General features: G+C 45.6%; 1 protein-coding gene across 6 annotated transcripts in view; it reads left to right on the top strand.

The window, feature by feature from the left end:
* The window catches only part of TYRO3 (TYRO3 protein tyrosine kinase), a 40,567-nt gene extending 14,068 nt beyond the window's left edge, over positions 1-26,499 (top strand). For 5 of the 6 annotated variants that reach the window (XM_080595586.1, XM_080595581.1, XM_080595585.1 and 2 more), the window contains 14 exons: positions 3,259-3,374; positions 5,871-6,048; positions 6,530-6,672; positions 7,964-8,108; positions 12,037-12,166; positions 12,349-12,449; positions 13,325-13,420; positions 15,715-15,795; positions 17,517-17,609; positions 18,018-18,139; positions 18,447-18,556; positions 19,930-20,089; positions 21,394-21,530; positions 24,043-26,499. In XM_080595586.1, the coding sequence (XP_080451712.1) occupies positions 3,259-3,374; positions 5,871-6,048; positions 6,530-6,672; positions 7,964-8,108; positions 12,037-12,166; positions 12,349-12,449; positions 13,325-13,420; positions 15,715-15,795; positions 17,517-17,609; positions 18,018-18,139; positions 18,447-18,556; positions 19,930-20,089; positions 21,394-21,530; positions 24,043-24,418 (1,988 nt within the window). In that variant the 3' untranslated portion in view covers positions 24,419-26,499. The remainder of the gene's footprint in view (positions 1-3,258; positions 3,375-5,870; positions 6,049-6,529; positions 6,673-7,963; positions 8,109-12,036; positions 12,167-12,348; positions 12,450-13,324; positions 13,421-15,714; positions 15,796-17,516; positions 17,610-18,017; positions 18,140-18,446; positions 18,557-19,929; positions 20,090-21,393; positions 21,531-24,042) is intronic. The other variant, XM_080595582.1, reaches the window with a different exon arrangement.
* The last annotated feature ends 1,493 nt before the right edge of the window (positions 26,500-27,992 follow it).

Below are 27,992 nucleotides of genomic sequence, written 5' to 3'. Positions count from 1 at the left end.
AGCGTTCCTACGGTGTGTTTTTCTTCAGGACAAATGTTGTGGTTACTGCTATGCCAAGAATGCAGTGTGCTGGACTAGTAAGATTTACAACTTAATTTAAAACCATTTGGAGTTGTTGCCTTAAAGGCTTGTCTACGCAGGGGAATTAGTTATTGTGGAATATATCTTGTATGGATATTTTTATCCTGGGATAGAGTTTAGTTCGCAAAGCTATTAAGCTTTAAAAATTGCATAAAGCCATAATTTGAGATAATGTTTGGCATGAACAAGTTTTGTTTTTTTTTCTTTTTTGATGTTAACACATTTTTAATCGTTAATAAGATGAAGGGATAAAGGCCTCACAATTTTCGTATTTCCCAGCAATTATATTTTGCCAAAAGTCCTCCAAATGCTTCAGGGGCAATCATCAGGTAATGAATCCACACAACCTGTCTGTGAAGGACATACCACCAGCATACGCCTCTGTGTGCGCGCATGCTTTTGAGCAGAGGAAAGTGAATTTAAGTGATTTGGCAGACGTTTCACCAGTATGTGACATCTTCTGTAGATATAAATCTTCTGTAGATATAAAAACAGGTTTTAAATGTCGAGTCCAGAGCAGTAGTCCTATTGGTTCTAACTGTAATAGCTCAAAGATGTGTTTAAAAAAGTAGTTATAAACGTAGGGAAGCGATGAGGCTCTTTTAAATAGCAAAAAAAAAAAAAAAAAAAAAAAGGCCTTTAAGATCCAGTACAACCTCTGTCAAAGTTCAGGCAAAGCTTCCCAGTAAGAACATCAGCAGGAACAGGAGCAGACGGTGATAATGTTCATTTAGTCCTTGATCCTATAGACGTGGAATTGAATGAAATGACTCCTGGGAGCAGTTGTCTGTACGTCCGTGGTCAGTGCTTTCCTCTCTTGCACAGATCCATCTGCTAATGAGGAGACTAAAGTCTTTCTACAATTTATTAAACAATTTGTTTCTTCTGTGTTTTCAGAGGCAAATATTTTTGCTAGGACATTTACAAACTGTTAGCATTTCTTCTTTGCTGCTGTTGTTCATTATCTATTCTCTGTAGTGCCCACAATGTGCTGGGTGTACTCCAAGCAGAAAATTACTGTTATTGTAGCCCACAGTCCCCAGCGGTGTACAAAGCCCCATTGTTCCAGGCACTCTGCAAACACAGAGGAAGTTAACTCACGTTATCTTAACGCTTAAGCTGCTGTTTTCAGACTGGCTTTGCTCTCCTTCGTGGGTGCAGCTGAGACTCTGCGGGTCACATCCTGTGTTTCACAGCACAGCAGAAACCACAGCCACTCTGTTTTTTTTCCAGCATGTGATGGGGAAGTGCATCCATCCCTCCTGCCTATTGCAGAAATACGGGAAGGTGCTAGCCTCTTCAGTGGCTGTCTCCATTGCTGCATGGATGTCTTAGCAGCTGATTATTCTCACCGATATTACAGCCCATGCCTCCTTTGGGTACACAATCCGGTGTTGAAAATAACATTGCTGAACCCAAAAGTCATGGGAACGTTAGCTAAATAAAGACTTCAGGGCAATGTTTTGGTGATATCCAAGCAAGCAAAAAACAGCCTTCTTTTCTCCTCAAAGAGCTTATGAACCTGAATATCCAAGATCAAAAGGGAAAGAAACCAAGACATGGAAGAATCTAAGGTAACTCACAAAGAACTCATTGCCCACCTTGTGTCCCAGCCCCGTGCTCTGCCACCCCACGTGTGCATGCACACCCACATGTGCACTGCTCTTGCCTGGGTGGCAGCCCCCTGCCCTTGAATCCTAGTAACTAGTTACTGGACAGCAAAGGCTTTATAGGGTTAATCTGTGGCATCATCTATTCCTTGCCCCATCCTCTCCTCCAGGCCCTTTGGAGACCTGGGGGAGGGCTTGGGTCTAAGCATTTCTCCTGCGAGGTGGCCTCATGTGGAGGAGATGCTGAGGCTGTTCTCAGCATGGCGAGAGATGGCAGAGCTCTCTGGCAGCGTAGGAGCTGCAGCTGGAGGACTCCTGGTTTGCAATTACTTTTCCACTTCTTCTTTTCACTGAATATAGCCCAGGAGAGGTGGAAAATTTGGTCTTTATGTAGAACCTTGACCTGAGTCCCCTTGGGTTTTTGAAAGAGGACTCCTGAAGGTACAATTTGTTGAGGAGCAATAGAGAAGAATTTCTCAGTACAGCAGCTTTGATTTTAAGAGAAGCTCAAAAGGTCGGAGGAGAGGTTGGTGTCTATGAAACTGGTAGTTTTTTAGGAGTGAGATGCTTAAATTAAAACAGACTCAGGAGTAAAAAAAGAGATGATGAGGAATATATCAGGAAGAATATGAAGTAACTATGTGAAATTGCACTGGGAGAAAAAGAGAAGGCAAATGGAAGTATTGAGCATTATAAAAGGGAGCTGATGAGCTTTTGTTGATGCAAGGAAATCCTAGAGGCCCCTGCACTGATGGAGGTGTCTGGTCAGAGCGAGCAGAAGAGCCGTGCTCTGGTGCTGCTGTGTGACAGTAGGGAGCACAAACATCTGATTAAATGCCTGTCTGAGAACCCTGATTTCGTTCCTGGCTCAGCCATTAATTGGTAGTGTGGTGCCAGCCACATGATACGCGCTCCCTTTGCCTCGAAGTGCCTCTCTGTCAAACAGAGTGCCTTTGAGTTTATTAACTCCGAGGCTGGAGGAGCATGGTTCTCCATCCAGGCCCTGTCCCTGGGCACGGCAGGAGGGTCAGTGGCAGACACGTGAGGCGGCACTGTCATGGCACCGAGCAGGCTGCTGCAACCCTGACTGCGGGGTATTGGGGTCATGCAACAACACACCCTTCCGCTGGTGCTGGCAGAGCTGGTTTGGAGCCGGACTGAGAACTGGGGGAGGGATTTTCAAGGCCTGATTTGGTTCACAATGCAAGTCCACAGACAGTTGTGTAATCAGGGCTGGGTCATGCTTTGCAATGGAGGGGGCAGGGAAGGGGGCCGAATAGTGCAGGTGTGAGCATCACCCACTGGTGCTGCTATCAAAGAGGTCAACCACTGCTTCTGTGTATCGAGCAAGAGTGCTGGACTATTAAAGAATGGATGAGAATAGCCTGTTCAATGCTAAGATAATAGTTTCATTCACAACAGTCAGCAATGCTCTAAAGATGTGATATTGTACCGTTTCTGCCAGCAATTTCATTGCATAATTTCTAGCCTCAAGCCTCTGCGCATTTCCATGTGAATACCTGCTTAGTTCTGTGTATGCTGAAAAGTGCCTTTGTTTTCTTCACAGCCATGCCTCTCCCGCCTCTCAATGTGACTGTGAGCCAAGTCACCAGCAGCAACGCCAGCGTGGTCTGGGTGCCGGGGTTTGATGGCCGCGCTCCTCTCCACTCTTGCACTCTTCAGGTACGGCCTCTCTGCAACGTCTCCTCTGAGTTTTGTCCCCTGCCCTCTGTGAAGAGTGGGGCTCCTTGGAGCCACCTCCCCGAGGAGCTTGCAGGGCATGAGATAGTACAGGAAAAGAGGCAGACGGGGGAGGCAAGTGACAGGTTGGGCTTTTTTAGACAAAGCTAGGCATGTTTTACAGTAATATTAAGCACTACCTCTTATTCTTGATTAGTCTTCTGTTGTCAGAAGACCACTTCTGCCAAGGAAATCAAGGGTGCTGTTATCGGTGAGTTCCAGCTGGTGCTGAGTGCTCAAGATCTTTTTAAAATGGAACCACACCTTTTAGCTTCATGGAAGCAATGGTGCGAGTCTAACTTTGGGCAAAGTTAGCTATGCACGAAACTGTAAAATCAGATCAAACAGTAACCGAGTGTGCGAGAGAAGCGGTGGTTTCTCGACCAAGTGTGCAAACATAGTTAGGCACGTTCCCCATGGATTTATCTGTCAGTATAAAGGGTTGGGCCCCTTTGCTTTCCCCACCTGACTGCAGCAGTAATGTGAGCCGGAAAGGAATTCCTGTGGGGAGTTGCCAACTATGTAGAGGAGGAAGGATTACAAACACAAGGTATGCTGGAAGCAGCCTGGCTAATTTCCTTACAGTCAGTCCTCTTTTATTTGGGGAGGTGGAGAGGAAACCAGAGATTTTGTGGTCTGATGTTAAGTAAAAGAAACCATCGTTCTGATTTAACTCCCTGGCAGAAAGAATGCTTGAATATAGCTGGCCCCAGTCTCTGCTTTTTGTTGCTGCTTCTGTTCTTGTTCACAGCTGAAAATGGCTTTCTTCCTCTGTTTTACAATGCTGAGCTAGCTCCAATTGGAGCAGCCTATTCCCTCTGGTTTGCATGCTCATCAGCTTCAGCAGTGCTAATCACCCCGGGTTTTGAGTTCCTCCTTGCACTTTTGGCAGGGGTGTGAGGGGACAAGGACATATGAAAAAGAGGCTGAATCAGAGCAGCTTGGTTTCTGTCCACTCAGCAGTCTCTCGCCCTCCTCTAAGCCTTGCAGACTTTTCCTGTTCTTCTGAGGACAAAGTCGCTGCATCTGGATCTGGGAGCAGGTTAACTTGGCGGTCGTTCTCTGCTGACAGAAAGCTGCCTTCCCTCTGGGGGTCTTCAGGGGCAGAAATGCCACTGTTCATCTTCCCTCCCTCTCCCATGGCTCTGACTTTGTGAGAGCCACTGACCCACATTTCCATGTGAAAATGCACACGCTCCTGGCTCCCAGTGAGGGAGCAATTGTCCTTCTGCTGGGAACCTTGTGGAGAGGGGAGGAGGCAGGGGGGGCAAGACTTGGCCCTGTTTTTTTGGCGCTCTGACATTGCAGCGGGTGCCCTGAGAGCACCCTGTTCAGACAGACAGATTGCTTCGGCGAGGGATGGGGCAGAAAACTGACGTACTCACACACTGTTAACATGAACCATGCTCCAGGGAATAAAGGGGGCAGATGCAAGACCCCCTGCTCTTCCGACTAGTGAACAAAAACACATCATCAGCGTGACAGGGTTTTGCACAAAGGTCTGATTGTTTTTCCCATGCTTTAGAGGACACTGATAATGACAACAATATGCTTTTCTATTAAGGAAACTTGAGAACCATTCTTTTTATCAGCCAAATAAAGCAGTGAGCCAAAAGTGTGTTCAGGAATAAGTGGAAGGGCAGGGAGGAAAAACTGCTATAATCTTAGAGAATGAAAAGTCCCAACGAGTGTTTTGCTTTTGTCAGTATATCTTGCTTTCACTCCTAGCTTTGCTGTTTTGTATGCACTTGAGAAGACGGGCTCAACCCAGGAGCTGTGCAGAGATTTCTGCTATTGTCGGTACAAAAGCAAGTGGGAGCATTGAACCTGTCTGTGCATTAAAAGCACACAGTCGTACCAGATTTAAATTAACATCCATGTTGCTTAGAAGTTCTGAACTTGGAGGAGCGGGGGAAGAGAAGGGTTGCAGGAGTGATAAAAACTCATTGTTTGATTTGAGACAGTTCAGTTGAACCAAGCCACCAGTGTCTGCCATGTCTCTAATCCACTGCAAGACTGAAAATCTACAAACTTCTGAAAAAGGACTCGAGGAAGAAGTGACACAAGGCAACAGGGAAGTTAATTAACAATTTTCATTGCCCAAAGTTAGACAAGGCTCAGAAGCAAGCTGCTAGCACTCAAAGCAACAAGCGCATTTAGTTTTCTCTAAAGGAAATAAAATTCTGTGGTTGGTTGTTATTTAACATAAGTAAAGAAATGTTTTAAAATGTGGAACTGAATTTTCAGCTGGTGGAAAAACACTATACTGCTACAGTTAAGAGTGATGTTACTTAGCCAAATAAAGGCATGGCTCATGATTCTTATTCAACAGCTCCCTTTCCAGTATTTTGAATGTTACTGATACCATATCTGTATCCCTGTGGAATTGTTTTTCATATGCTTATGGTAACAGACTGCTCTGTTTCATGCTTGGCACAGGTAGCTGAGTCACCAGATGGCCAGGAGGTCTCCACTGAAGTTGCCCCCGTGCCTCCCTTTGCCTATGGTGTGCAGGGTCTGAAGCACTCCACCAACTACAGCGTTCGTGTGCAGTGCAGCAATGAGATGGGCAGCTCTCCTTTCACAGACAGGGTTTACTTCCAGACCCTGGAGCTTGGTAAGCAAATAGCAGCCAAGTTCTGAAGATAGTTCTCAAACCAAAAAGGAGAAGAGGATAAACTTGACCGAAGTCCTCACTAATTCCAAAATGCAAGGGAGGTTATGCTGTCAGATTTCTTTTCTGCTCTAAGGGCCTCTTAGCATAAAATAGTAATACATAGTCAAATGTGTTTAAAAGCTATGATATGTGAGAAACAAGTTGATTCAGCCACAGGGCTCCTGCATGCTGGGCGTATGTCCCACTGGCTCCCCGAGGTCCTTGGGGTTTCAGAGAAAAACAAGAGACAATGACCAACCTTATCTTCTCCACTTGAACCCACCATAGTGATTGGTGGCTTGCAGAAATGGTTTCTCTCCTCACGCTCTCTCTTCTGACTGATCTCAGGAAAAAGGGTGAACCTGTCTTGTCAGTGATTTTTTCAGTGTGGATAGTACCTGAATTTCCTGCACAGTGACTGTATTCTCTCCTCTGCCTTCAGCTCCAAGCAGCACCCCACAAAATATCCATGTTATCCAAAGAGATCCTGGTTTGGTTTTGGAGTGGGAAGGTGTGGCTCCAGATGTGCTAAAAGAAAATGTACTGGGATACAGGCTGGAGTGGATTCAGGATAACATTACTCAGGTAATAGATCCAGAGGGGAACTGAGCCGTTGGGCATAGAGTTGGAGAATGGTCAGATTGCATTTTCTGGGCACTAGGGTGCCTCATCCCTTATCCAGACCGGGAGAATAGTTTGCTGGAATTGCTTTTCTATAAACAGATCTATTCTGATTTATAGCAATTGATAATAACACCTCAATATTTGGGACCTGTTAGTGCAAAATTCCTTTGCTTGTATGCTTGTATGTACACAGATCACTTCCCTGCTGCTCTTTTTAGAACAAGAACAACTGTGAGGGGATTTGGTTCATCACTGCCTCTTCCTAGTTCTGTCCCAAAAGCAGCTCAGACAGTGCAGGATCTCTCTCCTGTGACTGGACTTGGTTTTTCAAATCCTAGCAGCGAAGGTGTACTTAACAAGTGGATGAGTTATACTGTAAATTACAAAAAGAAGGTTGCAGTTTCATTTACAATGTGTAGAGAGTTGAAAGGACACTGTCAGGGTAGAAGGCCTTTCATTTGATTCTCAGGGTTGACCTTTCCCAGGTATCTGCCTTTGAAGTTCACAACATTTCTTACGGTTTCTTGTTTCTTAATATGCATTTCATGAGCACTATTAATGATGAGTAAGCCTGTAATAACAGAGAGCTAGAGGGAAGAGAGACTTATTTCCTTTTTTATGATCCATTTCATGCTAGGTCAGTGTCACTGACTTTCTAAGTAGCAATATTGTGAATTCCCATTTAATTTACATTGTGTAAGCAGTGGCAGCCAAGTCTTCATGTCTTTACTGCAAATGATATGTAAGAAGATACCCAAAATTGCTGCAAATATGTTGGCCTTGTCTTCCTAAGTGAAAACTGGCCATGAAAACTGGCCATGAAATTTAGTTGCAATTTGGGATTTGGTTAACAAGTCAAACCAGACAAGACTCCTCCTCTGAATTAAAATTGTCAGATGCTTTGCAGCGTGATAATGCATCTTTGTGTCTAAAACAGATGAAAGAATTTTGTCTTTTAACAGGAGAAAATAACATTTCTATGGCAACTTTCATAGAAAGATCTCAAAGAAGAGAATCATTAAACCTGCTGTCTTTCTTACACCCTGGGAAGCTGTTAGCAATTTTTGAGAAGAGAAACCCAAGATGATACCCCAAGTTAGAGGCAAAACTGAGACTGGAACAGAGGAATTGCAGCTCCCAACCCTTGTTGTACATTGGTGCTGCACAGCAATTATTTGTTTTGAAGGTGACATTTTAGATGTTTTAGCTCCCTTTTCAGGCAGCTTACAGCTCATTACTGTTTGCTCTCAAGGGGGAGATGATCGTGCAGGACACAAAAGCAAACCTCACAATGTGGAACCCTCTCAAAGACCTGATCATCAGGGTGTGCGTGCTGAACTCTGCCGGCTGCGGGCCGTGGAGTGACTTCTTCCTGCTGGAAGCCCAGGAGGTCATGGGTGAGTGTCCTCTGCACCCCTTTGCGTGCAGGGAGATAAGTGGTTGGGACTGCTGTGACCTCTCTGACACCTGTCCTGTTAGTGCTAATGGCTGGCTGAGCCACGTGACTTTGTACTACAGCACATTTTATCAAGCAAAATGGAAATTAAATAACATTTAAAGAGCAGGTATAAACAAAACGGCTTCTGGCTACTGCTCTGTCTCCTTTACAGACAAGGCACGGGGAGTCAAAATAGTGAAGGTGCAAATCTCTTTGATTTAATTTGAGGCCATTCCAGACTTGTTTAAGTTGAGCCTGAGTTAAACTATGGCTGCATAGCTTTTTTGTGGCAACTTTACTGAATGTGTTTATATTAAACCAGCATGGCGCTTACCACGGAAAGGCTGAGCTACTGATAAAAGAGGGAGATAATGGTATGGCAGCCACGCTGTATGGCCTGGGCCCTGTGGAAAGGGTGTGTTGGGAGCAAAGAGCATGCAAGTGCAGAGTGCGTTCCTAGTGGTAAAGGGCAGGTTGGCTCATCAGTGCTGATTTGCTTGTCACTTGCATCTCACAGTGAGTGGGAAATAGGAGTCAGGCTATGGAGAAGGGCAGGACAGTGTACGGGGGAGACACATTGCGTTCTCTTTCCAGCTCCTGTTGCAGGCCAAGACATCAGTCTGTAATCTCTGGTGCTGACCCACTTGCTGCTGCTTTCTTCCCAGCCCACGTGTCTTCTGGGCAATCACATGGACATGGATCCCTGTGGGCTGAGGAATGGCAGGGGGAACTGGAGTGGGGCTCCTTGGCAGGCAAGAGCTGAGGGAGCAGGGCAGAGTAGCTAGGGGAGGAGAACTGCAGCCCTGCTTGATGCTGGCTTTAATGTGCAGGTTATTCAAAGGCCCCTTGGCAGCTGAGTTCTCATGATGAAGGCAGTATTCAAGGGTGTGTGTGAACACATTCACTGTGGAATCAACCCCCTTGAATTATTTAGAGCAGGGTGCAGAGGTCCAGGGCTGGCTCTACTAGAGGTTGGACATCTGCTCCATCAATGTGTTTCTTCTGCTGGTGTCTTCTGTGGCAGCCAAATACAGAGAACACTAACTGAAAGGACTAGAAAATCCCTCCAGAAAATGGCCAGCACTGGCAAGAAACCTCAGGGAATGTATAGGATTTGCATTTTACATGGAGCTGGAATGGGATAATCCTGAAAGCACAAAATGTTTGCTTGTTTTTATTTACAAACCACTTCAAAAAAAAAAAAAGGTAGCGTCAGGAGTGGTGCGTGTTTTGGCCAAGTGCTGTCTGAAAACACATAATCTGTTCACAAGCATAACAGCCTGGAAATAAAGGTTCACTGTGGAAAAGCTGACAGGCCTTAAACGGCAGAGCTGCAGAAAGACTGCAGTTTTGTTTCAGGCCTGGTAGAAAATATAAGTTGCTTCCTTTCCTAAAATAGCAAGCCTGGCACTGGTTGCTTTCTGTGAGAAATGCCAGGGGTGGTTTCTGACCAGCTCCCAGTGCGGCAGTAGGGATGACTAAGCTTGTATAAACTTTAAGGCGTATTTGTCATCACAGCGAGCTAGTAGGAGCTCCACCCTGCCTATGCAGAGATCTTGTGCACTATTAACAAAGGTTGTTTTAATATGTTCAGAAGCATCCTCTGTAGAAACCTGTTTCACTGCAGAGAGGAATAGGGTGGTCTAATAGCGTTTTTTCTATCTGTAATCTTCATGATGATAGGCAGGAGAGGTCTCCTGGATTGTTTTTTGTACACCTTTGCAATAAAAGACCTACTACAGAAATAAAAAGTGTTCTCATGATCAAAGGGCTCCTAAACACTCATTTAAGCTCATCTGGCAATACCATCTTCTGTCTGCCTTGTGCAGTTGTAAGGCATATGCTGCTCGGAAGAGAGGAGAGCAGGAGCTTTGAGAGTGGCAGAGCTGGGGGAGGAGAGGCAGCTTGATCTTCTCTTGGGTTGCAGCCATCCTCCTTAGCTCAGTGGCAAGAGTGGGAAGCCAAGATCTGTGGGGCAGAGCAGGAGAAACAGTGAATTTCAACTCTCATCTATTTCTGACATGTTTGCTATAAACTGTGGGATAGGCTCCTGACTCCTGGCAGTTCAGAAACAAGGAGAGTCACTTTGTGTTTTGTTTTCATCTGTCTTCCTTCTGGAGGAACCCCCCTTAAAGTGACCTAAATCCTGCTCTCTACCAGGCCAGACCAGGCAGAGTAATTAAACAGGCTGAGAGAGACTTGTCTCACTGTGGGTACAAGGAAACCTTATTGTTAGCTGTCAGAGAGGACCTTTTACCTCAGTGTTGTTACCTGTTCCTCCCCTGGTTGTGCGGCAGGAACAGCCCGAGTGATTGGCTTGGGAATTGTGGACAGGGTTGGAGTTGCCTTGCATTGTATTTTAGTTGCAGTTCTGTTTCTGATCCCTCTCCCTCCTCATTAGCAGCTTTGAAGGCCAGGTCAAAAGGTGCAGCAAAAAAGGGGTATCATAAAACTCAGAGTCCATAAAACCTTCTGGGTGGGAAGAGAGCATGAGAGTCACTGAAGGAGATAAGATGCTGATGAATAGGTGCTAAAGCTCTGATAACTCTTTGTAAGAGGAGAATTCTCCAGAGTTTTGTTTCCTTAAGCCCTGCATGTTTATTAGGCTAACAGTGTTTCCTTGAAAACTTGGATGATAAGGCTTGACAATGCAACTAGTAAACGAGCTGCAGAAGCCCTTTGCTTGCCAGGGCTCTGCCTGTAAGAATGTCTCACACCTTTTCACATACATCGGTGGAGAGGTTCATCCCAATCTCAGCCCATTACCCTAACATCTCTTTTAAGGACAGATTTACTTACGCTCTCATGGCATATAACATAATAGGATTATTTACACCATCTTAGATGACTCTTCCTTAGCTTCTGGTAAAGCACAGTCAACTGTTGAAGGGTGAGCAAGGGAGCAAGATGAAAAGTGCTTAGGGATCTGTTACCTGTACTTGTCTGTTCTTAAACAATTTGGAGATATGAGGGCTATCCTAGATTTTAATAAACCTATTCAAATTGACGTTTAATCTTCAGCAATTGTATTTGGAGAAGAAATCTCTCAGGGAATTGGATTAATTTATCTGCTGTCTGCCAAGCATAGATAATATTCTTCTCTTCATAACCATACTGGTGCAGAATCTTCTTTCACTGGTAGCTTACTCAGATTGGCAGCATGTCCATGTCTTCTGTGGAGGAGAGTTTGTAGGCAAAAATATGCATAATCAGAAAGCAAATACTGGACCAGAATTGTAACCTGCATGCTGGGTAACTTCTTTCTTGACTTGTAGGGAACTTTTTTTTTTATTCTACTTCTGTTTGGCAGAGAGACATTGAGAAGTTAAAACCAACAAACAACACTGGGAGATTACAGCCAGTATCAAGTCCCACAAGGTGCTTCTCTTTGTGGGAGGGGAAATGTAGATGGCCTTAACCAGATTGCCACAAGGAGCTATTGTCTTTCAAAATGTTATCTGGATGGCTTTCGGGCAGTACTGTGTAGCCTGGTCAAGCCTCTGCTGGCTGCCACCAACAGGACAAAGTGAAACTTGTATGCTAAATCCTCTTACTTAAGTAAGGGCTTTACCATGAGACTCCGATTTAAAGTGCCCCAGATCATAATGTCGTATAAAAAATACAATCTGGAGCATTGCCTCTTACTTTCTAAGTGCTTAAAGCTAAGAATAGGGTCTGATAACTGGATGTATTTGCACTGCCTTTGCTGTGTCAAACAGCTAGAGTAGTTGTTTATGCCACGTTCCAGTGCACGATGTTACCCTGTGAAGATCAAACTCAGCAAGATGATTTTTCCGTTTAAAAACAAAAAGATTATATATCCCAATATGGTCTGTTTACTATTGACATTCTTCTTTTTGCTGACTGGTGTTTTCTCCGTCATCTAGGTGGCCAGAGACAACCTCCTTATGGGACATCCTGGGTTCCTGTGGCGTTGGGCATTCTCACAGCTCTGGTCACAGCTGTTGCCCTGGCTCTTATTCTACTTCGAAAAAGAAGGAAGGAAACACGGTTTGGGTAAGGAAAGATCTCCTTGTGCTGCTTAGAGAAATCTTTGCTTTTTCCTTCAGTGTGGTTTCTGACTGATTATTTTGCAAAAACGTTTGTGGTTTGAGTACAATCATGCATACTGTCTATCACGCCCTTCTAGCAGCAAATGGTCCATGTCATCATGGCTCTGTGTCTTTTCTGCCTTCTAGCCATGCCTTTGGCAGTGTGGTTGGCAGAGGGGATCCAGCAGTCCATTTCAGAGCTGCCAGGTCTTTCAACAGGGAGGGCCCAGAGCTCATTGAAGCAACGTGTAAGTAAAATGACCTGAATGATTCTACGTGAGAAGTTGCATTCATGCATATACTGTGCTCTGTGTTTTCCCTGAAACTGATGTTTTTGGATCAAGAATATGGGAAATAATATACAATGATGCTTAGGCAGTCTGTGGATGATTGCAAAAGTGAAAGGCCAGAGTTGCTGTTACCATACCAGTTACATAGCATCATTTACTTGCCACTTAAATTCACAATGACTGAAACTGTATGCCTTACACTAAAATACATCACTCCTCTGCCCCAGTTTTACGCTACAGGGACTTTTTTGACTGTAATATAATGTAACAGTGAAATAAGTATGGCTTAATAATATTAGCACTATGCTTTAACTCAGCTTTCTATAAGCATGAACCAACTGATCAGTCCTGGGAGGCCAGGAACTGGTAACTTCTCAAACAGCAGATTGAGTCCCAGGAATGGCCAGAGTTCAGATGTTTTATTTCTGTCTGTTCAGCACGGGCACAGCTCTCTATCAGCTCTGAACAGCTGGCTTAGGATGATGCTCCAGCTCTCTTTGACTTTGCTCCCAAAGATTTAGAGATCTTTCCATTAGTCTAGCGAACATAGTGTTGGACATTGTTACCCATTCAGCCAGGTATTGTGAGACTGGTACTGTTCTTAAAGTAGTCTGTGGGCCAGTTAGACTATTGAAAATAGGTGCAGCTCCATCAATTTAAATGAGGTTGGATGAGCTGGTGTCCATCCAGTGTCCCTTCTGATTGCATTTTGTATTCTCAGCTATTTACAATAGTTCCAGTCAGACTGGAGATGAGATTAGAACAGGTGACTCTTGATGTTGTGACAGAACATTTAAGTACCCATGATTTGACCCTTTCTTTGTTTTTTCTAGTGGAGAGTGTGGGGATCAGTGATGAGCTGAAGACAAAACTCAAAGATGTCCTAATCCAGGAACAGCAGTTCACCTTGGGAAGGATGTTAGGCAAGGGTAAGAACCAAAACCTGAACAAGACTTTATATTAAAAGTCTACGTGTTGCCTTTACTGCTGAGCAGGGAGAAGCAATTACAAGCAACTTGTTTTCTGTTCTTCTGTGTGTAACTGGCAATTTAAATGACACTGTTCCACTGGGGTAAAAGATTTCAAAAGTTTCGAGTGACTGAAGGGATATTAGCTAAGCCATACCTATAATATGGCTCTACAGAGTGTCAAACTGTACTGTATGTTCAGCTTTCCAAAGTACTGTTAATTCACTGGGGTGTGAATTTCTTTCAGAGCTTTAAACAAAGGAATATTCACTTAAGGTTCTCTCCTTTCTCCTTACAAAGGGATGCTATAAAATTCCTTCCATACCAGCATACATTCAAAAATACTAAGACAATACAGAGACAGATGATGTACCACATTTACTCCAATGCCTCAAAAATACGTTGATTCAATTTCATATATTCTCAGCATGTCAGGTGGTTTGGCTCCAGATTTTGGTTTGGGATCTTGGAGGCACATTTGGAACAGATTCTGAATTTTGCTGGCATTTGTCCTCATTTAGGTCCTTGGGAACTCCTCTTATTGTAGGTTTCCAGCTGGATCTCCCACACAGGTGCTCTTACCATTTCTCTGATATTTTTAGGTCAAGAGGTATGGGCAGAGTTAAGGTGGGATGCTTCTAAACAAACTTTAGCTAACAGATTAGCCCAGGAACTCTGTAAAAAGATGGTTTTGAGTTTAGATTTCCAAAATTGCAGGCTAGTTAGTGTACTAGTTGTTGAATCATCCTACTTTTCAAGCTGAGGGCAATCTCTTAGGAATAAGTGAAAGTGTATAAGATAAAGCGAATAAGAGAATATTATAAATCAGGGATCATAAGCAAAAGGAAGCTGAAGTGTTTGGCTTCCTTTCTCTTTATAAGACTAGTTCTATTGCATTCTCTTTAACCCTGGCCCACTGGGAGCTTTCTTCCGCTCCATCCCTCCCAGAACAAATGTGTTTCTGAAGGCTCTTTCAGAGCAGGAAGGTGACCTTCCTGCAGAAGGTCAGAGGGCTGAACAATGCTAACAGTGTCAGCTCTTAGCCAGTTTCTGGGATCCTGCTTTAACCCTCCTGGGCTGTCCTCATAACAGGTAGCAAAGTGGAAATTGGCCGTAGTGGGGCTCTTGGTGGGAGGATGCCAGCTGGCAGGATCTGCTTGGCATTGTCAGCCCCATTCCCCCAAACTCATGCTCAGTGTGTGTGTTAGAAGAGGGCATGGCTGTGTTATTTTGGGCTCTGCTGACTCTGCAGCTGAGAAACAGTTCCAAAATACAGGAGAAATATAAAATTACTGTGATCCTTACCTTTCTTCTCTTTTGTGGTCTGATCCGCTGCTTGTGATTATTGTGAAATAACACGTGCCAGACAGTAGTCAAGGACGCTGTTGAAAAGCTAGTGGAAAGATGATGCTTTTGGGGTATGTGGCATGGTGCCATTCTTGCTTTCTTCTCATCAGTAACACATCTTGGATGGGGTAATTAGTTACCAAATTAGGGAGAGCAAATCTAGAGCCAGAATTAATGCAAAGAGGCTCTTATGCTATGGTATAAAGCCATTTCAGGGTGAAATAATTTTAAAAGGGTTTGACCAGTTTCATTTCCTGTAACCTCCCTTTGAGAACACACAAGGCTGAACTCTTCATCCTATGAATTAACATACCATGTACACATGAGTAGGTGTTGTATGTTTTGTCTGGCCAGCAATGATTCATGCAAATTGTTCCCTGAATTTTGAGAGATAAGGCCTGATTGTGTCTCAACTGACTGAGTCCTGGCACCATTACTGGACTGTCAGCTCTGACAGCTGTCACCTCCAAAAATGGTCAACACTGAGCTTCCTCGGCCAGCTCATCCACTCGTCTCTCCAGCTGATAGTCCTTTCCCTGACCAGAGTTTTGTTTAGCTGCATTTCTCATGATGTGTCTTCCCCAGAGACTCCTGCCTGGGATCCCAGCTTATGCTCTGACTCTGCATTGTCTGCCTGGTAGAGGATTGCTTTCTTTCCCTGTTGCATTCCTTTGCTTTCTGGACTGCCAGCACAGTGGCCTCTGTCTGCTGGTAGTGCTACCTCTTCTAGGCACACACATGCTGAAAACGGCCTAGTGAGGCTGCAGAATGGAAAAAATGAAGCTGGTAGCTGCATTTCTTGTGCTTGCTCAGCTGCTTTGTCAGCGACCCCTGGTGTGAACCTGCTGTGAATCATACATTCTTCAGTAGAAGCTGTTCCCTCACTGCCTGCTCTGGTCACTTCACAGGGGAATTTGGGTCGGTTCGAGAGGCACTACTGAAGCTAGATGATGGCTCTTTCCAGAAAGTGGCAGTGAAGATGCTAAAAGGTAAGTGGCAGCAGGGCTACCTGAAGTCCTTAAGAGAAAGAGAGCTTGAAAAGATTAAATGCTGTCTGTCTTGTTCTCCAGCAGATGTCTTCTGACTTTCTTCCTTACTCCTCTCTGAGCTTCCCACTCAACCCCTCTAACCAGTGTTTTCTCCCACCCCTTTCATTTCAGTCTCTTTGTAGTAACTCTTCAGGGAAGAACCTATGCCACCTTAGTTGATTGTACAGCATCTAACACACAGTGATTGCAACCAAAAGCAAGTCATAGCTACAGCTTTTGTGTGCAGAGGATCTTGTTCAGTTGCTTGATTCAACACAGTACTACATCATGTGGTATAGACAGCTCAGGCAGGCCTGTTTTGCAGTAATAATCCAGCAGTGAAGAACACGTTTCTCCAAGCATGTGTCCTAGAGTAAACAGAAGAGTGTTGGGGCTGAATGTAGGGGCAAACTAACTCATCTCAGTCAGGAGTAGGTGACAAAATAGTCTAACTTCCTTCCAGTCCCTCGTTTGAGGAGTGTACTTAGCAAGGTCAACTAACGTTCATCAGGCAGAAATGTGTGACAGCAAAAGCAATTAGTAGGTATAAGTGAAAGAGAGTATGTGCATTCCTATATGTATGTTAACCTATGTTGTTTTAGCCCTCATGCCTGTAAGGCAAAAATTAACTGTGACTGACTGAAAGCAGAGTCATGCTTGCTTACCTTTGAAGTTAAAATTGGCTGCCACAGAATGCCAGCTTGTACTAAGTGCACCGATACCACGTTAGTTTGAGTTATATCATTTTCTCCAGTTTCAACAGTAAAATCAGTTTGCAAGCAGTTTTGTGAATAGTCAAACTGTCTATGTTCAGCCATGTAACTTGAACTCTGTATCACCCTCCAGAGGCACCTTTCTTTCTCCATTGGCCATAGAAAGGAAATCCACTTCTGTCTTCTGAATCATATTAAAATGCTTGCCTAAAGCAAATAATGTGAATATTCCTGTGCAGGTCTGAGTCTGATCTTGCCAGCAGGGCTGGAGGGCACCCACTAAATTCAGCAGCACCAGTAGGGGAGGTAGCCTGCTAGACTGATTCTTGATTATATCGATATACTTCTATAAATCTGAGGTAATAACAGTGAGAAATATTTTACTTCAAATTTATGCTGATGTATGTCACTGTTGAATTTGGTCTGAGCCACTACTGTGGCTGTTTAAGAAATCTGAGCTCTGGCACATTAGAAGACTCAGTTATGCTAAGAGATGCAAAAGTGTGGATATTTCATGCCATCCTTGTCAGAGATGAGTTGGTCTCTGCCACTCTGGCTTGAGGCTCCAGGCTATCTCTTCAGTCTTAGCGTTTTCTTTAATTCTGTGCACCATCTCCTCTCCCTGACACTGTAGTTTAGGTCCTTTTAGCTAATGTATTCTTAACATCTCTAATCCACACGTGATTTCTGTGGCTTCCAAGGAAAGTTGTTGCTGAGAAAAGAGCTGCTAATTGGCAGGTCTTTCCTGTGCCAAGAAGCAATTTACCAGATGTCCCTGATGTATGCTTACTGCCGTCTGTCCCAGGAGAAAGTGTCAGGCTCTGCTTTGTTGTAAACTGGCTCATCTAGCTGTAGGTCTGAGAGGATGTGCGAAACATCCTCTATGAAAACCTTGTGATAATCGTTATCTGTAACGTACATTGGAGCCACCAACCAAGGAAGAAAACTTATTGATTTTTTTTTTCCTAGCGGACATCTTCACCTCAACTGACATTGAGGAGTTCCTGCGAGAGGCCGCGTGCATGAAGGAGTTTGACCACCCGCATGTCACCAAACTGATCGGTAAGCCAGCAGTGCTGCTCATGGTGTCATGGAGCACTTCCTGTTCCTGCACCATCCCGCTCAGCCTCACGTGCGCACCCGCGCTGCTATCCTACAGCAGTGTTAGCGCAGTCACCTCTGCGGTGCTATAGGGAGCAAGCACATGCTCCTACCCAGACCTAGAGGAGGTTGGAGTGGGTGTTAGTGCTCAAAACAAATGTGCAGCCCTTGCACACCTGCAATAAGAATATCATTTAAGCCATTCTTCCTATTCTTGCAAATACTACACGAGCACGCAAATGAGCTTAGAACCTACCCACTGAAAATGCACATCTTTTTCCTCCAGATTTGTAAGAAAAAAGCCCAGCAGCCTGTAAGATGGGCCTGATCTGTTTGCTAAAACCCCTTTGCTTTGTGTGTGCTCACCAGGAGTCAGTCTACGGAGCCGTCCCAAGGGCCGTCTCCCAATTCCCATGGTGATCCTGCCCTTCATGAAGCATGGAGACCTTCATGCTTTTCTGCTGATGTCACGGATTGGGGAAAACCCTTTTGTAAGTCCTTCTTATTGTAGAGTTCCTTTAGGGAGGGTATGGATTTTCAGAGAACATAGGCAGATCAGTTTGGGTTCAGTCTCCCAAAGGCATTGGTAGATGATCAGATTTTGATACCAGAGAAAGCTGTGTCTGGGATAAGAAGCTGAAGTATTTAATCCCATGCACATTGAGGACCAGCTTGTGCTTTCCATCCCCTCCCTATATCCACATGTTTTGACTTACTAAGCTAGCAGTAAATCTTGCAGTCTTGCCATAAGTCATTGAAAGTTTCCAGGAACAGACCTCAAACTATTATTTCTTTCAGAACTTGCCCGTTCAGACGCTCCTCAAGTTCATGATTGACATTGCCAGCGGGATGGAGTACTTGAGCTCAAAAAATTTCATACACAGGGACCTTGCAGCTCGGAACTGCATGTAAGTGAACCATGAGCTTTTAGAGAAAGACCAGAACGGTTAATAGAGGGATGCACAACAGAAGTAGGGAGGGATCGTCTCCAGGAATGCTGTGGGGGGCAGCTCTTAACCTTCAACTTCCAGCTTGTCCCTAATTATAAGGACCCATTCCATCATTGGTTTGGGCATATGTTTCATTGGGTTGATTATAATATGTGTTTGTAATTAGTCATTCTAATAGCTGTGTGTCAGCATGGGCTATTTGTTCCACCTTATAATGTAACCAACGGGAGAAAAAGGGTTTGGCTGTGTTAGGAGAAAGAAACTTTAAATATAGCCTGAAATCTCTATTCTTTGCGTCTATTTGGAGGACTTGATTATATAAGAAATGTAGAATTTCCTGGAAAGCATGTGAAGAATGGCTAATGTGGAGAATGCCTTTAAAAATAATTGCATGGTGAACACACTGCATGATCCCACATTGCTGTTCATGTCCCCAAACTGCCTTGCCTGCTTTGAAGGGAAGAAAAGTCCATTTTTTGTCCTTTCCTCTCTGCTTCTTCCCTGAGAATGGAGTAAGGAACAACTCATTCTGGCAGACAGAACTCTGCCTCTGAACAAAACCACCACAACCAATAAAATCCACAAGAAGACACAGATTTCCAAAGGCATCTGAACGTCCAGATGTACAGACAGGAGCCTGATAGTCGTAATGAAAAATGATGAGTTAGCCTGCTCCAACGCTTCTGAGAAACCCATGCTGTTTTCCTATTTTTAAACAACAACAACAAAAAAATTGTAGACTTCCTTCAGAGGAAGCTGAATGCCTATTTCTTCGCATCTTGGGGAAAGCAGGAGGGTCCGTTATGAAACCTAGAAGCATAATACCTTTATGGGCTTCACTACCTTCTAAAGTGCCTAGGTTTAAGCAGGTTACAGAGCAATTCAGACAATCAACCTGGCCTGAAGAGAATGGCTTGCAGATGTAGTTTAGGCGGTTGTAATGTGCAATCTAGACAAGTACTGTGTTTTTTTGATTGCTTATACAGGGTGCAGGTCTCACTGACAGCAGTGAGCAATGCCGGTTTCGTCTGTTGATCTTTGAGCCTGCAGAAAGTATCCGAGTTCACTCTGGATGACAGAGTGGATCACCTGAGCTTGGCTGTTTGCTTACTTCCTTGTTCCTAATTATCTCCCTGTTAGTCTCAAGTAACTGATGTGAGACCACTCAACTATTTCACATTGGTCATCAAATAGATGAAGTCATTATCCTTCTGGGTAATACCTGATGACTACATACCTCAGTTTCCTGGCCAAGAAGTCCTGGATGTACCTCTTTTCTTGCCTGAGGTAGCCATTAAATGCTTTTCTTAGTCATTAACACTTTCCCTTAGGTTGGATGAGAACATGAATGTGAGTGTTGCGGACTTCGGGCTTTCTAAGAAAATCTACAGTGGAGACTACTACCGTCAGGGCTGTGCTTCCAAGCTGCCAGTGAAGTGGCTTGCTCTGGAAAGTCTGGCGGATAATCTGTACACAACACACAGTGATGTGGTGAGTGTTGCTCTGGTGCGATTGGGGACTGCTTGTATTTCTGCAGAAGTGGAGGAATCCTGTGTTCATGGAGGATGGGAAAACTCCCTGGTGGTGGGAAAAGGGAGTTTGTCTGGTAGCTTGTGTTTGAGGGACAGTGCCACCTCTGCCTTGGGTGTTCTCAGAACTCGGGACTAAAAATACATGAGTGACTTGTGGCAGAAGAGGTGAATCCTTTTCTCCTTTTCCTGTTTTCTTTTGGTCCTTATTCTTTAGTTCTTATCCCCATCCTCTCCTTCACTTTTCCCCTTATCCTCCTCATTTTCTTCTCTTTGGGCAGTCTTATTCTCACTCTTTTTCCTTGCTCTTCTGCATTAGAATTTGAAGGTGACCTTATCTCAATTGCACATAACCCATACGGTCATGTACCTGTGTAGTAATGATACTTCATCCTACAGAAAGCACTGATGGAACTTTGTAGCACGAATACATCAGTGCTTAGACTTTCTTCCCCACAACTTCTCCCATTCATCTGAGATTTTTGCTTCCTTTTCCTTTGTTTGCTTTTCGTTTTGTTTTTCTCTTCTGATACCTTCTCCCCTCTTTGTTGCTGCTTTCTGACCTGGTTTTGCATTAGTTTTCTCCTTCAGGCCTGTGGACTTGCCTTCTCATTTGTCCATGTCAGAGCGTCTCTGAAGAGACACCAGGAGTGCCTTGTAACTTGGCTGCTGTGTTGTAACCACTGTAGGCAGTGTTCAGTGGTTGCCGATCACAGTTGAGCCAGTTTACAACAGACACTGGGCAGATTTTTGTTTAAAAAGATCTTTTTTTTTTTTTACCACCTAACAAACATTGCAGTTTAGATTTAAAGGTAGAAGTACAACAGCACAGGGTATAGCACAAATCAACGTGAGCCCTAAGTGGTTTGTTCCTTGCCCTGCTTAGTAGCTAGAATCTGCTTTCATTTGTGCCTGTACATTTCCAGTAACCCAGAATCTGGTTCAACTGATTAGTGGTCCCCAAATGTAGCTGAGGGCCACAGAGCCCTCATGTTCCTTAAAGAACCACGAATAGGAGGTGCTTGGGAGAGGTTTGCAGGTGGGAGATGGCAATAGCTCCAAGAGCCCTCCTGCTCTACTGCAGGACAGGACTGGGCAGGGCTGTCAGCTGTCTCCCGAGATGTTGTGTTGGCATCAGCAGCGTTTGATGGGTCATTTCTTTTGTTTTCTAGCTAGGGTTTGGCTAGCCCTTGCATTCCTGCTGTTCACATGACATGACCCCAGCAAACAGGGAACTCACCAGTTCTCTGTGTTGTTCCCTTTCAGTGGGCGTTTGGGGTGACCATGTGGGAGATTGTGACCCGAGGGCAAACCCCTTATGCTGGCATTGAGAACGCAGAAATCTACAACTACCTCATCAGCGGGAACAGGCTGAAGCAGCCGCCGGAGTGCCTGGAAGATGTGTGAGTACTTCCTCTCCCTGCTGACATGTTCTTCCTTGAGAGGTTTGGCTTACGGGACGGAAATGGGGGCAGCTGGCTGAGACTGTGACCTGAATCCATCCACTTACCAGCACACAGAGGCATTCACTAGAAAGTCTCTGGGTTAGCTATCAAATTTGCTCTGCTGGCAGAGCTCCCTGGAACCTGTGGTAGCTCCACAAGCAGCTACTTTGGCTCAAGAGCTTGAACAGTATCAGTGCTAGAAGCTCTTGGCTTTGTAGAAACCATAACTTCGTTTCCAAAGCTCACCGTTCCCTGCCTTCTCAGGCCAGCATCTTTGAAGAACAGTCTAGCAAGACTACAAGGAAACTAGATTGAAACTAGATTGCAGAGGCAGTGGACCGCACGTGCTTTTCAAAGCTAGGTCTCCAGTTTTCAAAGTTGGTTCTACTACTCACACAGAAATATCAGGATGACAGAGGCACGGGAGACAGGATTTAAGGTTCTGTATATCAGTGTCCCACCTTAAATTACAGGTTAAAACAAAACCAGGACAGACTTGTGGATATCGGTTTCAGGCATTTCCAGACTTGCAGGAAGGAGTCAAGTAGCCTGCTGGGTAGCACAAAACTGCATGTTGCAGCCCATGCTCCTGCTTTAGTCCTGTGGCATATCTACAAACGCTGGCTTTAGTGGCCTTTTCAAGCCATACCTGGTGTATGAAAGGATCAGCAAGAAGCCCCCTTCCCTCACGCTGTGATGGTGGAATATTTCACGTGGTTTCCTTTCCTCAACATTTTTTTTTCCATGTAAATGAATAATCTGTACTCCTTACTGAAGCTGTGCACTTTTGTCTTTTCAGCAGTTCATTTTAACTGTTCCCAAGCTTAAATGAAAACATTCTTATGCCACTGCTTAAATTCATTATGTCTGCATCTTGACTGCTGTGAGTAGCTTTGGTTCCCAGTTGTGGAGCTTATGGCCATAGGATGTTAAAGATGCCAAATATAGAGAAGAGATTCAGTGAGCTGCCAGACACTGAAGAACAATTCATCAAAAACTGCTAAAAAAGTAACCTCCATTTTGAGAGGCCTTTGAACTACAAGTGATTGAGACCCAAGGAAATATGCCAGAAAGACCTTATTATATGCTCATCCTTGGCTTATGTGCTTTTTCTGGGCTTCTGGCAGCTGCTGTCAGAGGCAGCATCCTGAGGCAAATGAGCTTTGGGGTTGATCCACTACAGCCAGTAGTTCTTTACCTTTCTTTCGAATGAATTTCTGGATTTACCTGGCAGGGTAAAAGAACGTATTTTAATTTGGTGATGCAGAATAGGAAGGTTCTGTTTTATGCAGAGCATTTAGAGTTGTTTTGGCCACTTGTGAGGGACATAATTCAGGATTCAGGCAACTGAGGCACTGAAGTTTTCTGTAAACCTAGTGTGAGATCCGAAAGAGGCTCATAAAGCCGATGGCAAGTGAGGGACATAGTAAAAGCCGTCATGAATTGTTCGATTTCCCAGTGAGTGCCGTATCAGATTTGTTCTGCTTACAAGTTTAACTGAGTTTTGTTTGTTAGCAATGTTCTCCAGTGCCAGCACTGTGCTTTGTCCCTGCTCCCTGCAAAACTGGTGACAGCAAACAGGAGCGCAGCTGCCGCTTTGGGGGGCGATGTGGGAGGAAGAGGAGGATGACTCTGGCCATGATGCAGCCAGGCTGGCATGAGCCGAGGGGCAGAGCCCATCACCCCCTGTCCCCTCACGGGTACGGGTGCTGGTGACATCTCCTTGCACCAGCTCTTAGGCAACTGCTGCTTTCAGCTGGCGTTTGGCCGCAGGATAAACACCATCTGCATGGCAAGACAGGGCCTGCAGCCAGTAACAGCACCAAACAGGTGCTGAAGTTCAGCATCCCTTGGCAGGGCTTTTATTACTCTCTAAATAATTATTTTGATTAAAATGCTTTTGAAAATAGGAAGAAATGAGTTTAGGTCCATAATACCTGCCCATGTGCCATCATCTGTGCGAAGCCAAAGCCAATGAATCTTGGAAAACTCTCAGTGCTTTTTAATTGTGACTGCAGAAATAAATGCCTCGCTCTAAATGTATTTAATACCCTGAGGACATACCCAGTCTAATTTAACAACAACAAAAGTTATGCAAATTCTGTGCAAATAAACACGCACTGAAGCTAGAATTCTTGCCATTCTCTATTTTCTCTGCTCAGCAAAGCCACTGCCTGGAGGAGGTCAGAACCTGCTCACCCGTGTTGTAGGTTAGGGAATTTGGAGGTCTTGAGGTAGTGGTACTTTTCTGAGGCATATGCCGGAGCAGTGTGGGACTGCACTAGCTCCAGTGTTGTAGAGGTGGGATGGAGCCCTCCAGCAGCAGGTGAGGAGCTGGCTCCACTCACCTTCTCTGCAAGCGTCCCACTCACTTGATGGCTGGGCAGAGCCACACCATGCAGAGCCCCTGCTGGGATGTGCGGGGTGGCTCTGTGGTGTCTCAGTGCTCTTCTCTTCCTCTGTATTGCAGCTACGATCTCATGTGCAGATGTTGGCATCCCGAGCCCAAGCTACGCCCGAGCTTTGCAATGCTCCGGTCCCAGCTGGAAATGATTCGGGGGAGGATGTCCACGCTCTCTTCCAGTCAAGACCCTCTTTATGTCAACATTGGGAAGGACAAAGAGGCGTCCGGCAGTGACCCTGCCCTGCACGCCTCCTTCGGAAACACGGACGGTGATGAGACCGTTGCTGGGGCAGCTGCTGCTGTCACGAGTGACTATCGCTACATCATGAGCCCCTTGTGCCTTGGAGATGATGCCGAGGCTGCAAGGCATCCAGATGGGCAGGAAGGGGAGGACAAAAGCCTTCTGTATGAGCTGGAAACAGAAGGAGAGAAAAGTTGTTAGTCTGTACATAGCAGTGACACTCTGCTTCCCTGGGACGGGATGCGTGCAGCCACGGTGCCGTGTCGCTTGGGGCTCCGATGCCGGATCTGGAATGGCTTTGAACAACGCCAGCTGGAGCTCGTGGGCAGCTGTGGCAGCTTTCACCAGCTGCATGGGCTGCAGGTGTGGACAGCTTGGTCGGACCAGAACCCTGACACCCCCTTGGATTTGGGAAGGGGGGGCGGTAGGGTGGGGGGTTGATCACCTCCCACTGAAAGAAGGTCAAAGCCAAGGTGGGCAGTCAGAGTCTGTGCTCTGGTCCTTCTCACTGACAGCTGGAGCAGAGCTGAATGCACCCTCTGTGTTCAGTCAGCGCTCGCTCTCGTGTAGATGTTGTCTTCGGTACTGGCTGCATGACTTGGGACTGGTACCTCTGAAAACACTAGTGGGTATTTACGTTGTCATTCAGGACACCAGGGAAGATTCCCCTCGTGTTCACTCAGCAGTGCTGCCTAGACATGTAACCTACCTCAGTGGTTCTCAATCTGCAGATCTCCTTTCACCCAGCATTGAGTTTGAACATCTGGTACACTTCACGCGGTGACACTTGCTGCTCCTTCAGCCCAGGGCTCTTAGGAGATTCACATGTTTCAATGAGTGGTGAAATAAGAAAAAAAAAAAAAATGAAAATCCAGCATCCCTCTTCACCCCACACACCTCTTTTGTATTTTTTTCTTCTGTTTGGCATCAGCTCAGGTCTGACCAGACTTGCGGCTGCCATTCAAGTGGGAAGGAGGGAGAGCAGCTGGCGCGGGTGAGGACAGGATCTACCTTCAAAGGGGTTGAGAGGAAACCGTAGAGAGGACTTGCCAGCAGTAAGGGGAAGCAGTGCTAATTAATGCTAAGCTCTGTCCTCCAGGAGAGGAAGGAGACTGCTTAGATGCAGAGTGGCAGCCTTGCATCAGTTTCACCAGGAGCAAGATTCAGTATTTGATTTAGAATGGGTTTTCTTTAATCTTTCTCTTTAACCACCCAATGACTTTTTCCAATAACCCAGTGCTGTAGCTGCTGTGGTGAAGGTGTGAAATCAATCTGGGGAAGGTGTGCGTGTGTGTTGGGGGGAAGAACAGGGAGATCTCATTCTAAAGAGAGAGAGTCATCATCACAAAAAAGCTTGAGAACCACTGGCCATTCTGTTTAGGAGGTCTTCTGGCATGCTGTAAAAGCCACATCAGATCATAGACCTGTATCACTGCAGCCTTCCAGACAGGGCAGAATTAATGGTTTTGCTCTTTGGATTTTGTTTTGTTTTTCAATCAGCATGTCTGACTCACTGTAACTTCAAGCGCTTTTGTGGTTTTTAATAATTTAATATTTTAATGTAAAATCAGCATTTGCTTTGTGCAGTGGTTCCCAGCAAGGAAGTGCAGTTACATCTTACTCTAATTATCCTAAATATTTTCTAGATCTTGATTTCTTTTATTTCCACTGCGCTGAAAACTCGGCAGAACCACAAGACTTAGGATTCCTCATTGCTCTTCCTCGGAAACCAAATACCACCGCTGTCATCACTTGCCAAGTTGGCCAAGGTGGGACCAATGAGTCGAGTTAGACTGCAAGGCTCAGCATCGGGACACCCCGTCGTTCAATGCCCAGTTCTCGGTTATTGCAAGCTTAGGGGCTCGCTACAAAGTCTGGGTCCAGTTTCATCCCTTGTGGAGGGCAGTTTGTAAGGGAGGGAAATTTCAGTCTGGGGCTTGGGCATGGGTCCTCTCTGTGAGGTTTCCTACCACAACGCAGCCTACAGCTGTCTCCAGAAGCTCCGTACAGTTCTTCGGTCACAGATAGGAACTGCACAACCTTACAACCCAGGCACTACAGGGGTTTCTCTTCATTTAGGTGGAACGCTGTAAATGCAGGTGAGAATATAACACCTAACAAAGGGTAACAGACGTGCGCAGTGCACGTGTTGGCAGAGGGCAGAAGGCTATGCTCCCTGCAGCTGCCTGGGAAGCGCAGATGTACATATAGACTCTAACTTTGGGAAGCATGTCATTAGTTTTTATGCATTTTTTTAATAATAAAATACGTACAGTGTCTGAGTCACGGCCTCTTATCTGTGGCAGGGGGTGAGGATGCTCTGAAGGGGTCTTCTCCCTTGCTGGGTGGGGTCACTGGTAAAAAGGGGTGCTCTCTCAACAAGACTCAGCCCCAGTTAAAAGCCTTTCTCCCTTCCCCAGCCATGATTAATCTGCTCCTTGGAGGCAAGGAGCTCGCTGCATCCTACTCAGGCGCGCAGCCTCTGCTCCAGCTCCTTCCCCCTTAAAACTGCCTGCACCCAGCCGCCTGCTGGCAGCGCTCCCTGGGGAGGAGAGGCTTGGAGGTAGCGGGTGAAATTGGGCTGCTGAGTCGAATGTTCCCAGCACAACATAAAAGAGCCCCTGGGTTTCCAGCTCGCGGAGAAGAGCTGGCTCGCCTCGTGCATTTGTTGTTCAGCAGCAAGCAGCACGCTGCACGCCCTCTGCCTGCCAGCTCACTCCGAGAGGACGGGCGATGGTGAACGGCAGGAGTGCTCACCCCCCCATCTGCAATGCAGGAAAAACGACTTCCGAAGTGCAAAGTGGATGATTTGGTTAATATTTTAAGGTTCCATTGCCCAGTGATGTCCCTTGGATCTGGTTCAAAGGATGATTTAATTCTTTTGCACGCAAGCCTGGTCAGAGCAGGTACAAACGCAGCTGGGCCGTGGGTGGGAGAAATGACAGCAGAGGAAGAGGCAGTGAGGGAAGGAAAGTGTAAGATGGGCAGAGGTCGGGTGAGCTGTGAAGGCAGCTACGGAGGGAGCTGGACAGCAGGGCTGGGGATTTCTGTATGTGAGGTGTCGGAGCAGGGAAGGTGTCCCCAATTTCCCCAGCTGGGTCCCAATGGGTGGGGGCTGGCTTTGGGTGCTGGTGCAGGATGCGGCGCTGCTCTGTACCAGGAGCTCTGGTGCAGGCACTTCTGTCAGGCTGGTTTCCTAACAAACCGAAACATTTCCCCCACGACCACCCTTATTTGGCTGTCATGCTTGGTAGTGCCTGCATGAGGCCAGATGCGTGGCTGTTCCTGCTCCAAGGAACCTGCTTTGGCAGGGGGGTTGGACCCGATGATCTTTCGAGGTCCCTTCCAACCCCTTCGATTCTGTGATTCTGTTCTCGTGCCTATCGCCTTCTTTCTTGGCCTGTGTTTGGGCAGGAGCCTTGCTTCACTGGGATTTACCCAGTTAAAACACCTGCTGGAGTCAAATGCAGTTAATTTTGAGTAAAAGTTTGAGTCTGAGCACAGCAAGAAATAATACTTTCATGTGTATTTTTTTTCCTGATATACGTTGCATTTTGCTGGCAGTATTCATTCTCTAATGCTTAGCTGCTGGCTTTTGCAAATGCCACCCCCCCCCCTTTCTTTTTTTTTAACCATGAATTTCTGTCGAGGCTATTCTGTGGGGGACCTGCATACAGAGTCCCAGTTTTATCGGGATTTGCTAACACCCATTGTGCTCTGTTGGGACACCTGGAGCAGAGCCAGTGAAGCTCTCCCCCAGCCGCTCACCACGGCT

Source organism: Anser brachyrhynchus (assembly GCF_964034855.1).
Source record: "Anser brachyrhynchus genome assembly, chromosome: 5".
Classification (NCBI taxonomy): domain Eukaryota; kingdom Metazoa; phylum Chordata; class Aves; order Anseriformes; family Anatidae; genus Anser; species Anser brachyrhynchus.
This window is presented reverse-complemented; position numbering and strand designations above follow the sequence as displayed.